The following is a 13,707-nucleotide window of genomic DNA, read 5'->3' as shown; positions in this document are numbered from 1 at the left end:
CTCTTCTAGCTTGGATCATTTATGTATTTACCTGTTGACATTTGCTTCTTTTCTGCTTTTACTCTTCCTTTTCCTTTGCTCTTACAAGTCTTTCATGCTACCAACCTTCTGGCCTTTTCTGCATCAAAGAAAAAGCGGTCCAGTGAAATCTCTGCTAATTTGTGGTCATGTGCAAAAGAGCAAAGTTAACTTTGCCGTTGCCTATTCCTTCAGCTTTCTAGACATGGTAGTCTTCCAGTCAAAACATGTTATATCTCAACTTTATTTAGCCCTGCCCATTGTATAGAAAGCAGTCTGAAGTAATGATGTGGTCCAACTGATGTGGTAGTGAGATCCTTGGTGGTGAATTCTATGTGTTCCTAAACTTTTTAGGCTTGGGTAGTGCCATATGCCTGCTCCTAGTTCATAATTTCTCCAGTTCATTGCCTAAGCACAGACTCCTGTCCAGAGAGAAAAACTTGGTCTCAAAACCTGAAGTGGTTTAATACCTCTCAATATTTCTGTAGCTTACTTACTTAAAATTTTACTCGTATTCATCATGGGCATCTCCATAGTATGTCCGCATGGAGCCATGCTGTCTGAGCAAACTAGCTGTTCACTTATCTTCTTTAGGCTTTTAGCCAAACAAAATTCCTAATTTTGCTTCCAGAGGTTTTCCAGACCTCTCCCAAAACTTTTCAGCTTGTAAAAGTAATCCACTTCTAAAATCTTCCCTCCATGAATAAACTTGATGAACAGCAGATTGACTTTGTGCTTGAAAACAGGAAGCAAGCACAAGAGCTTCTCCTTTAGGGAGACAAAGTCCTTCCTGCCTCTCCACTTACCCAGCTGGTCTTCTATTTCTGAAAACGAAACAGCCTTTCTACTTTGAGTGGAGCTCTCTCTTAAACAGAGCTAGATACACGCACACACATACAAGTTCTGTAAAAATCAGAACTTTTCAATAATTGCCAATTTTGAAAGAAGTTGACTTGAGAAAAAATAGAAAGGAAGCTGTCTGATAGAAGTATCCTGTTTCAGCATTTTCAGATTTTTTATTTCCAAATTACTTTTTGAAAGCTTTATATTAGAAGGCCAAAGTCTAAACCAAACATCTTATTTTTTCTTAAAATCAAAAGTTTGAATTCATCTGAAATCCTACTTTTATAAAAAAATGTCAGAATCAAACTCTAAATGTATTTTCAAGTTACAGAATTCCCTTTGGAAAAGAAATTTCATGGTTCTGAATGATATTTAAATCACTATCTGTCATTTTTTGATACAGCGTTCATGGTGGAATCTTGAAACATACTATGCTAACCATATAATCTGCTCATTTTCTTCACCCAACTGGAGATTACTTTTCAAAATGAAGGTTACAGAAAAAGTTATCAGTAAAATAGAATTTTCAAATAGACATAGATATATTCTTCTGACTGGCAGAAGCTGTTTTAATTCATATCAACAAATGGAGCCAAGTAGGAACAAGTGTTACATGCAGAAGAGTATGACTTTACATGAAAAGGTAGCAAAAAGCGTGCCTATCTCAACTGGTGGAGGATCTTTGTTGCACTACAGCAATCCTCTGCAGGCTATTTACTTCAGCTTTGCAAGGCACTCTGGTATTGTACTAGGAGACCTAATTATACCAGACGGATTCTTTCAAAGACTGAATAGCACAAAAAATTAGAAAATATTTTAAACATAGTGAAGAAAAGCATTCTCATTTCACATGCTTTTTCAAATTTATGTCTCAGTCCTCATGAGTTCTGGAAATCTGTGTTAGTGGGACTTGGTTCCACTGTCCTAGATATGGAGTGATGCTCTTTCTAATTCAGTTTTCCTTTTTGGACTCTACACTCTTACATGCACGTGCATGCATACACACAAACACACACACAAAGACACTACTTACACAGATTTAGTCTAGATTTATCTTCTCTCAGGTTGTCTTCACAATTATCCTTCTGCATTTTTCCACCCTTACATTAGGACCCCAGCCATCACAGATGTTGTCAAAGTGCTTAATCTTCAAGACTCAAATGTACATCTAAGCAAAGAAGAAGGGGGGAAAAAATGCTGATGCTATAGCACTCATAAAGCTTGGCAAATTCAACACACTCAGCAAACAGCTATTCCTTGCTCATTGTTGCAGACAAAGAGAAAATCTTCGAGAGACCAAGCCAACAAAACAATCTGCAAGTTGTGTGAAAGAAACATTGAGAATTCATCAAAACAAAACAAAACAAATAAAAAAACCCCAAGATAAAACAGAAAAAGGAAAAAAAAGGAAAAGAAAATAAGATATATCTCTTGAGAACTCTGAGATTTAGTTCCCATCCTGAGATGGGATAGGCTTGCTGGGTAGGATTGGGTTGAAATTCACTTTATTTTAAAGAAAAGTGATGATATTACTCCTTTGACTGGTATTGTAGTCATATTGTAGTTTTCTCTGCCATCTTTCACACCAGTGTGCTGAAGTGGTGTGTTTCATCTTGTCTGGCTGCCAGAGGCCCACCCAGCCACTCTGTCACTGAGTGCTGAGTTGCTTTATTTCACTGTCTTCCTGGTTTAATTTCAGACCCCAAAAGCTAAGAGAAGTTTCTTTCCTCATAAAGAAAAGCTGCACAAGCATTGCCTATCATCCATGAGGATCCTCCTTTATGACACAGCAGACTGTTGGCAGAGAAGACAGTGAAGTGCATGCTGACAATTTTCTGAGGATATACCTTTCTTAAATAATTTTCATGACTGTACTATTAGTTTACTTGGAAGCAGCAGCTGTTATAGCACTGTTCTTTCACCACTCTAGAGAATTTGACAAATAAAAGAAAACATCAATATTTTGCAAACTATAATGAGATCTCATTCTATATCAGATCCACTTGAATTATCTGATAGTGACCTCTGAAGTTTCTGTAGGGTTACAGCTTCTGTACTCTCCTCAGCAACCATAATTATATTGCATTTGAGCCTCAGGAAGCAAAGATACACATTTCAATGATTCAGATACAGAAATTTCCCACAGACTGCTCTGAGCTCTAAAATGCCTTTCTTAAAAAAACCCACAAGACAGTATTCTAGGAAGAGAAACTTAATGTGCATTCAGTTGTCATGACCATACTCAAACTTCTGTATCAGTCCTAAGACAGTGCCTAGATTGGGAGGCCACAGCAATAAGTTTTCCTGATGAAGATATTTCAGGGTTTTTTCAGGGGAAGAGTGGGATGGACATGTACATTCCCCTGATTTTTAACTTCTAGATGCTACTGTGGCACACAGTATAAGCATATGGTTCTACTGATGACTTTTGCATTGTTTATAGGCTGGCAAGTGATATTGACTCTCCTTTCCCTGTTAGTCTTGTGGAGGCATGGGATTTAACTTTTTTGCTTTTTTGAAAGCAGACAGGCCTCATAGAACTTTACATTTCTTAGAAAACTGTCTTCATTTTTGTCCAGATGAGCAGTTCTGCTGGACACTGTTAGTGACAAAATTGTCCTTAAATATTGACTTCTTCAGGATTATCTTTACAGCTCAGCTTGGCACACAGATGACCTCTAACTGTTAACCAGGCAAAAAGAAATCTAGATTGCTGATGGCAAAAATGCTCTTCAGAGCTTGATGAATTGTGACAAAGCATTTTTATAACTTTGTTCTGCTGGTTTGTTGCAGAGAAAGAAGTAATCCTCCCCTCTTGTCATGCTGTTCAGGTAGCCTGAAATAGTGGGAATTGCTACTATTATGTAGGTAAAACTATTATGTGTAAAGCAGTATTATGTACTATGGGAAAACAGATGCATCTAACAGGACCAAATAATAACATGTGCTCTCATAAATCTGTTTTGGTTACTCTGGATTTCTACTTTCCCCAATCCCTCATATACACTGACAAGCTACATTAGAGGTGATTCACCACAGTTCCGTTAGTCACAGATAAATGAGCATCTTCTAAATTTATAGTCCAGACAGATACTTGACTGCAAGTTATCTGGGTGAACTTCAATCCAGAGAGGCTAAGTGTGAAGAAAAAAAGGAATAGGAAATGATATCATTTAAGTGGACGGTGCTCACTAGACCTTTTTCGTATAAGAAAAGTGAGATACATAAAAAATACCCAGTCAAAAATAGGGTAAAGAGCTGCTTCTCAGTCAGCCTTCTGCCCTTGGCAAGGAGTTAAGGACCTTTGCACTTCTAGCTATTGGACTGCCTGCATTTATCCAGACATTTGTCAGCTCTAGATTGTGTTAGCAAAATGTATCCTGACATCCTGAAAATTGCTTAGAAATAAAAGCTTGTGAAGAACAGTTTTGTCCTTTTATTTATCTTATAAGAAAGGCTTTACAGAAACTTTCATTTGCTTCTAATCCATAAACTATAGCAAGTGTATTGGCTCACAGTGCTCTTAATCCCATATAGCCTATATTCTCTTCATTGTGATCACAGGACACAGGTAAGCCATTTTCATGGAAAATAAGTGAATGCTGAAAAATATATTATTATCATTTAATGAATACTATTTGCCAAATAGGTGGATAATTTAGATCAAGAGAAAAAAAATTATTACAAAACTAAGCTAATTTTTAAAAAGCATCTGAAAAATTAGTTAGGATGAGACCAAATTTTTTATTCAGTCTGATTTCAGACATTTGGAGGTTGTCATCTAAGCAGAAAATGAGTATGGGAAAATGTGCTCTAGGGTAATTTACTGATTAAGCCAAACTTAAGAATCATAATGGTACTTTTCGCACAGCAGCTACCTGCCTTTTAAGTGACTAATTTCAACTGAGGTCATGTTATTACCAGAGAACAATCTTCAACCCTGTTTCATCACCAAAAAAACCAAAATGCGGTGTTTGGTTTCAAAAAGACGTGTCAATCCCTACACATTTATTCATATTTAACTGAAACATGAAACTTAAGTGATAATGATTTTAGTCATGAGGAAGATGAGACTTTATTTTGCTGTTTGCTTGGGTAGGATAACACTGGATTTGTCCACCAGATACTGTTTGATTTTTTACTGAATTCAGTACTGAAACTACTGTACGTGGTTTACAAGAAGTAGTTGCCTTTTTAAAATCTGCTGATTCCTTGTTTGGTACCCATTTAGGTACACCTGTTATTCAAGTAACAGCCACAGATGCTGATGATGCCAACTATGGAAACAGTGCCAAAGTGGTGTACAGCATCCTCCAGGGACAGCCATATTTCTCAGTGGATCCAGAAACAGGTTAGCAATTCACGCAGTCTTAATTTTGCAATGACAGAGACAAGATGCAGGAATCAAGACACTTCTCACTTGCATTTAAACATTGGAACAGGCATATGGCATCATATGACTCGACATGAAGCTGATACACTTTTTCTAAATGGAAAATGGAATCAAATAAAAGTATGCCTTTTTTCTTAAAATAATATTGCAGACAAAGAATTGTTTTACTTGGTATGAATAAGACTTCTGGAAGATGACTATTAACTGTAAAGGTCAACAGTTCAGAAAGGGTGTAACATACTGTAAAGGGTCCAAAGAATCATAAAAGTATTAAAGCTTGTTTTACACCAGTTTCTGGGAATTTCATCTGTTTGTCTTTAAGAAAAGAAAAAAGGAGCTGGACAATTTCAGACTATAAGGTAAAAAAAACCAAAAACAAAAACCTCCCAAAGGTAAATTAATTATTTCTAAAAGTCTGCGATAGATTCTTGACTGTTGACAATTTTCAACTTAAGATACTTTTTGAAACTGTGCTCTGATTCCAACAGCTATTAGAATTGAAGCAAGAAGCATTAATGCATTCAAGTTGTAAAGCATGAATGGAAGCCCTTTCAACTGTTATGCAAGAATCAGATAAGACAGACACAAAGAAGAAAATCTTATGTGAATTTTGGATATTTATAATCCAAAATTGGGGTTCAAAACCCAAACAAACAACAACACCCTCCCCCACTCCAGATACCTAATCCTAATGCACGTAGAACTTAGCAGGCATTGCACTTGTTCCTGCACGTTATCAAAATTGTTTTGGTTTGAGGATTCAGAATTTAAGTGCAATTGTGCAAAGAATCCCTAAAGTTCCTAATCCATTAAGCATGATAGCTAAATTCCTTTTGAAACAATTTCTTTTTTAAATATGGCAAGGGCATTATAGCAAACAGATAAGAGTCACATGGCTACAGTTTTAAAAGGGAGCATATTGTTTTTACCTAGGATTAAAGTCTTGGGGTTTTTTTCACCTTTTATTATCTCTGTCCTTTTTCCCTTTTTTCCTACCCCCTACTCAAACTGTTTTTACCCGGCATGAGCAGGGAAACAGCACCAGTATCACATGGTCATTAACTGATGGCAGTAGGTGGTTAGGCAGGCAGAGAGTTTGGGGGAGACCTGGGCTCTCATCTTTGGTTCTGGAATTGTCTTTCATTGTTATCCAATTTTTTAATGTTACATATAATAACAAGCCTAGGTACAGTAGTCAGAACCTGGTGATCCTGGATCGGATGTAAATGGCACAACCACTAGACTACAGAGGTTTTTTTCTTTGTTTCACTCTCTTTCTAAGAGTAGGAGTTTTCCAGGGATGCTTTTTTGCATAATAGGACAGCTTCCATATCAAGCCAAGCTTGTAATGAGAGCCGCCTTCTGAGAAATGAAAGGCAAGGGTGTGAATCCTACAAGCAAAAAAGGACACTGTATTTAAATTCTCCCACTTCACAAGAGAAAGCTTTCATCACTTCAACCTTGCAAAGCCACCACCCTTCTAAATAAAAAAAAAATAAAAAAATAAAAAAAAGAGCTCTGCTTGGTTTTCTAAAAGAAAACGTGTGTGTCCACTTTAATGAAAAGGTCTTTTGGGATTTGGATCCCAGGAGGACTGAGGTCACTTCTCAGTTCTGGCTAAGGGATTTTTGGGTTTCTCACCTGAGATCCCTGCTCTTTTTGTGTGCTGTACAAGAGTCTGCGACATTTAAATTACATTTATGAAATTCTTGAGATTGGACGCCCAAAAAAAAGAATTTCTGACACTAATTTTACAGTCTTTTTCAATTCTTTTATTAGGTATAGCCCTAGATGACTTACAGTTGCCATCACTGAGCATTAAAATCTATGATCTATTACAGTCCAAAAGAATAAATCCAGGGCATGTTAGAGTTCAGCCTTGTGCTATAATGTCAAAACCTCACCAGGGCTTGAGATTACATAATGCATTAAAATAATAACTGGGAATAGTAACTGAAAAAATTAATTAATTCAACACACATATTTATATTTTTGTCATTGAAAGAATAATTAAATTGATTTAGCACATCAGAAACAATGAATAATTCTCTGTTACACTTATTTCTCTTTTTTCTTAAAATCACATTAAATCACCATAGATAGAAAGGCTTATTGCAGTATAACTTGTATCGATTGCTATGGATTAACATCTGCACAGTATATCTTACATGAATACAGCTTAAAACTCTGAGATTAAAGTGGGTGGTGCTTCTTCTCCTTCACCTCTCTGTCTCTCGTATTTCTCTCTTCTCCAAGGCATAATCAAGACTGCTTTACCGGATATGAGCAGAGAAAACAGGGAACAGTATCAAGTGGTCATCCAGGCCAAAGACATGGGAGGCCAGATGGGAGGACTATCAGGGACCACCACCGTGAACATCACGCTGACTGATGTCAATGACAATCCGCCTCGCTTCCCCCAGAGTATGGAGCATCTATCAGTTCTGTTGTTTTCCAGAGAATCTCTCTAAAATCAACTGTTTCACTGTCACCATCTGGGATCTTCTTTCTTCTCCTTTTTTTTTTTTTTTTAATATAAATACTAGCCTTCTGCTGTGTGTGTTTATGTTGCAGCATTATTAAGAAAAATGGAAATCTGCCTCCGGTTTTTTAATAGCAAAATATTTCTTGCAATGATAAACTTACTTCCCATTCTTACTCTGCTTACAGGAATGTGAGCTGTAACCATAACCTAGGCCAACTGCAGGGACTTGAAAGCATTTACAGGAATTTAATTACAAAATCTAGGGTTCAGTTTTTGAAGACACTTGTAGTTCCACATGTTTAGGCAAGCAAATAGGTCAGGAAATTTTCTAATGTACCACCTTGAACAGGCAGAGTTGGTCAGGTGGTATGCTCTGCTGGAAGTCTAAGCATTTGGTTTAGGTACTTGTAATCTGTGTTCAGCTCTTGATGTTAAGTGATTTTGATGACCTAGACCAGTTTGACACACTAAGTTGTTTTTTTTTTTAAATATCTCTGTAGAATAAAAAATGGCAAACAACAGAAAGCCGCACAATACAGAAAGCTTCACAGCATACTACAGATCCTTTCATCCTAGGCCAGTGGTTTAAATCCAATCCCAAGTTGTTATAATCAGTGTCTGATAACTGTTTGATAGGCTGCAGATATAAGACATTTTCAGCCTCAGTTCAGTGCCTGCTGGAAAAATGTCCACATTATAAAATTTGAATTACTTGTTGGCACTGATTAGGGATCTGACTGGCTCTCTTTACTGATTCACCAAGGACCGAACAAACAGAGCTGATTTAGAAAATGCTCTCCTGGACTTGAAGAAACTTGAAAAGCACTTCAGTACCATGGCAATAAGTACACTCAGAACAGTACAAACAGGTCAACCTACAACAGATTTTTAAAAACATTAGAAAACTCTGACAGTGTAGGAGAAAGGATTCTTGAAATTGCATACAACTTTTTTTATCTCTGTTCGTGATAACAGAGTGCTTTTTAAAAAGAGAGGGGAGGGGAAGTACTGCAGTCCTCATAAAGAAAATATAATTTGAATTCACACTCAGAGTTTACTTGCTGAGAATCACCTTCACATGGCAAACTCAAACAGCAATTTTTAACCAGCCTTTCCGTTTGACTTCAGGAGGGGGATACTTTATAAACACATATAGCATGAGATAGCCCATAATATTTTGGCAAATGAGAATTCTTGAACCTAAATTAGAATGCAGAGTACCACATTGCATTGTAAGATTTGCTGCTGAATTAAATTAAATTAAATTTAAAAAATAATGAATGAAGAATGCATAAACTGCAAAATAACAGGGTTTTCAGTCTCAGCCTTTGTTCCTTATGATGTTCTTTCAAGATTAGCTGAAGCCTGAAATCTATGGAAGTTCTGATTATTTCAATAAACTTTGGGTTTGGTACTTAATTATAGAGAAATTTACACAATTTGATGCCTCATACAATATTCTCTGTAGCTTTCTACTTTGAACATCACTGAAACACATTGGACGGGCTATAGAAACCTGCTGTGGGATCTATTCAATGGTGCAATTTTCATTTTGCTGACGACCCTTCCCTCTCATTTTCTTTCTCCTCAGCAGGGTGGTTTTCAACACTTTCTAGGAAATCAAACATAGAGAAACATCTGGAGGCTTTAATTTCTTCTTAGACAGTTATGAAGAGAGGCATATCTTTCAAGAACTGTCTAGTTCTGGAAGTCTGATCCTTCCAAAAACAATTATCTCCCATTTTCTCTTATGTAAGGCAACTATAAGTGAAAATGTGGCCCAAAGCAGAGAGTGAATTGCAAATGGAAGCAACAGGAGTTAATGTCAAGGTATCGAACAAATAAAGATTGATTTCTTACAGAAGACAGGAAAATGGCAGAGTGCACTGTGAAGTACTGGTTGTTCAGAATGCATTAAGAGGGAACTGATTTTCTAGGTTTTTTGTTTCCTGGAAGGAATCCTGGACAGTTAAAAGACATAGGCCTAAACTGAATTTAAATGGCACTATAATGAAAATCTTACACATTTTGAATTCAATTGTACTCTAAACCAAATTAGCCATCTCGCATGCCGAAAATGCATAGCACTCACACAGCACCACAAAAATAAGGAATGCTTTTAGATGCAAAAGCAATCAAGGGAGTTATTTATTCTGGAAGAAGTCATAAGTAGTATGATTAAATCTGTTCTTACAGTATTTCTGGCTCACCTGCCAGGCCCTTGACTTTGAGCAAGCCTTCAAACTTACAGTTAGCTGCCAGGAATCCTAACTTTTGTCCCATTTTCAGCCTGGTTTAAGGGAATAACATGCATTTTAGTCTGTGCGGATTGCAGCCAAACAATTTACTGCTGAGTTTTCACTTACAACCTTGAATTTGTAACAGCAAATACAATTTAGCATCAAGCATTCGCTTCTATTTTGTTACACATCTATATAAATATAAGGTATTTGCAGTGACACTCTTTTGTACTTAGTCTGTACAATTGGGGATAGAAACTCATTCAACACTCAGACATTTGGTTTAATCCTTGTACTTAAAAGGAACCTTCAGGACCCTTTAAGTGTCTTAAAAGAAAGGAAAGGACATGTAAACATAGGAAAGAGGCTAGTTGCAAGAAAGATCTTTGACTGTACAAGTCAATACAATTTATGCAGGTTCTTATTGCACCCTTCAAAAAAGGATCGTGCATTTTATCAGGTGCTAATTTTGTCAGGTCCAGACTCTTAAGGTATTTTTCCAATGCTGCTACTTCACTCAGTTAATTAATATTAATTAATATTAATATAATATTAAAGGACTTAGGAGTCTTGGTGGACTCCATGAGCCAGCAATGTGCCCTCATGGCCGAGAAGGCCAATGGTATCCTGGGGTGCATTAAGAAGAGTGTGGCCAGCAGGTTGAGGGAGGTTATCCTCCCCCTCTGCTCTGCCCTGGTGAGGCCACATCTGGAGTTCTGTGTCCAGTTCTGGGCTCCCCAGTTCAAGAAAGACAGGGAACTACTGGAGAGAGTCCAGCGGAGGGCTACAAGGATGATTAAGGGACTGAGGCATCTCCCGTACGAGGAAAGGCTGAGAGACCTGGGTCTGTTTAGCCTGGAGAAGAGAAGGCTGAGAGGGGATCTCATCAACGCTTATAAATATCTAAAGGGTGGTTGTCTAGAGGAGGGGGCCAGACTCTTCTCACTGGTGCCCAGTGACAGGACAAGGGGCAATGGGCACAAACTGGAACACAGGAAGCTCTATCTGAATGCGAGGAAAAACTTTACTCTGAGGGTGACCGAGCCCTGGGACAGGCTGCCCAGAGAGGTTGTGGAGTCTCCTGCTCTGGAGATGCTCAGAATGCACCTGGACGCAATCCTGTGCAACCTGCTCTAGGTGATCCTGCTTTAGCAGTGGGGTTGGACTGGATGATCTCCAGAGGTCCCTTCCAACCCCTACCAATCTGTGATTCTGTGAATCTGTGTAATTTACATGAGAAAACACATCAAAAGAAACATCAGATTCTGGAGTGTCACATGTAAAATGTTGAATATATCAGAATCTGTTCTACATTTTCTTGGTAGCAAATAACTGAAAATACTGATTTAGAAATATTTCTGTCTTGCTAGTGATGAAAGGTCTTCATTGTCTAGTTCTGACTGGTCAAGAAAACCATCTGATTAGTACATTTTCTGCAACAGCATGTATTTATTATTAGATTTTTATTGCAAATGCTGTCAGAAAATACATATAAATTCACTTTTCATGTGTAATCAGAATTCTTTCTAGCAAACCCTAATTATAAAAACATTAAATGAAACCAACCATTTGAAAGAGCACAAAAAGTATGTGCAGAGTAAATTAAAGAAAATCTGAATGTATCTGCATTTCAATTAACTATAGCAATTAACATGAACATGTATCCAAATGCTCTTTGCCATGACTCTTTAGTATGTATTACCACTAATGGATGAATGAATTACTTTCACACAGAACACCTACAAATCTTGAATATATTTTTCAAAAGAATTAAGAAAAAAAGCCTATTCTATTTTAGTCTCTTTCCAAAATCCACACTGGTTTTTACAACTCTTGTGCCTTGAGAAAGCAAAACAAAATCCCCTACTACTTCTAAATATATCTGGGAACATTTCTAGAAAACTGAGAGGAAAAAAAAAAATATATATATATACTGTTAAATAATCAAGGTTAGAACTGGTGCCTTATTATTGAGCTTCTCTGTTCCTTATAGCTGAAGAACAAAAACAAAAACAAAAAAAAGAATAAAAAACTATTAAAAGCACAGTACTAAATGGCTTTGAAGAATCACTTGAAATTTTTGTGACAGTTTGTCAATCAACTCTGTTTTAAAGTTTAGTATGATGACTAACATCATTTTTCTTAAAGTGTTTCAAACTTCAAGTTACTTAAAACACCCAGGTGAAAATGAAGATGTTTATTACTCAGAAGAACAAAGCTTCTCAAAATAATAAATGCTTGATTTCGCTCTTCCAGGCACCTACCAGTTCAGCTCTCATGAGTCTGCACCACCTGGGACTCCTCTTGGCAGAATTAAAGCCAATGACCCCGATGTGGGTGAAAATGCAGAGATTGAGTATAGCATCTCCAATGGGGATGGATCAGACATGTTTGATATCATCACTGACAAGGACACACAGGAAGGGATTATAACTGTCAAAAAGGTTTATTTTTTCTCCCTCTCTTTTATATGTACTTAGCTCTCCAGGTGTTATGGTTATTTTTCTTTTTCCAGGGGAAGGGAGGGTATATCTCACAAGGGGTCAGGCTGCCAAGGAGTTGTTGTATTAGTTTTGTTCTCTTTCTTCAGCAGATATCTGTTATTTTCAAGTCTCAAGGGAAATTTACTGGCATGTCACTTCACATAAAGCAATATTTCAGTGGCTGCTGTCTGTTCAATATATATACTCTCACACACAATACTTTTGGATTAGGGCTGTGAAAACCTGGAGGGGTTCAGTTCACAGTGGGGTTTGTCAGCTGAATGCTGGAGTGAGGCTCACAAGGGTTGGAAGCTCACCTGAAGTTTGATGAACTTACACCTCCAAGGCTAAACTGTCCCTCTCTAATCTGTCCAACAGTCAGGTATCTCCAGCACCTAAAAATCTGTCTTGGTGTAAGTCTAACCTTGGTGAAACTTAAGTTGTTACATATGATGTCAATGGAAGTCCAAAAAGCAAAGACATGGGCAGAAATTTAATCCAAAATACCATCTCTGACAGATGTACTGGTTGCTTTTTTAGTGTTCAGAATGTTAAACTGTGAACACTGTTTTCAGTTCTATTCTTATTGAAGACATCAGTAACAACTAAGTGCTATCTATGTATATATATAAAAAAATATAGATCTGTATACATATATTTGGAAATATACATGTATTTATGTATGTGCATGCATGTATACGTGTGCACATATGAATGTATATATACATATGCATATATGGATATGCATAATATAAATGTCACATAGATTGGAAATCAGACTTCATAGCTTTTCTTTTCATTCTGGAACGTAGAGGCAAGGGACAGGTCTGGGTTGCTCCTGATGCAAAAATAGTCAAGGGTAGATGGTGGTGGTGGAGGAGTAAGGAAATGGGACAGAGAGCATTTAAGAACTGGGACAACTGTTATTGTTTCTACCAATGAAGCGAGACAAATAAGACCTTTAGCAACTCCTACTTGTGGATTGAGTCCAACTTCCATGTTGCTTACTTTTTCTATTTTTCTATAGATTGACCCCTCCTGGTTTTCCAGGAATCTGACTAAGTAGCAGGCAGAGGGATCATAATTGCCTTGCTGCCCTATAATACTCCTTATTTTTCTTATACCTAGAACAGGCCCTAATATACTCCATCTTCTCCAAGATGCATTAAGTTTTAGAGCTTTTGCTCCTAAAAATACCTACACTTCTAATTCAACATTATAAACCTGACTCACATTTCTTGCAAA

General features: G+C 37.2%; 1 protein-coding gene across 1 annotated transcript in view; it reads left to right on the top strand.

Annotated features, from left to right (window-relative positions):
* CDH9 (cadherin 9) overlaps nucleotides 1-13,707 on the top strand; it is a 107,195-nt gene that overhangs the window by 76,796 nt on the left and 16,692 nt on the right. The window contains exons 4-6 of the mRNA XM_054817848.1: nucleotides 5,093-5,212; nucleotides 7,511-7,678; nucleotides 12,236-12,423. Coding sequence (XP_054673823.1) covers nucleotides 5,093-5,212; nucleotides 7,511-7,678; nucleotides 12,236-12,423 — 476 coding nt within the window. The remainder of the gene's footprint in view (nucleotides 1-5,092; nucleotides 5,213-7,510; nucleotides 7,679-12,235; nucleotides 12,424-13,707) is intronic.

This window comes from Grus americana, chromosome 2, assembly GCF_028858705.1.
Source record: "Grus americana isolate bGruAme1 chromosome 2, bGruAme1.mat, whole genome shotgun sequence".
Classification (NCBI taxonomy): Eukaryota; Metazoa; Chordata; class Aves; order Gruiformes; family Gruidae; genus Grus; species Grus americana.
This window is presented reverse-complemented; position numbering and strand designations above follow the sequence as displayed.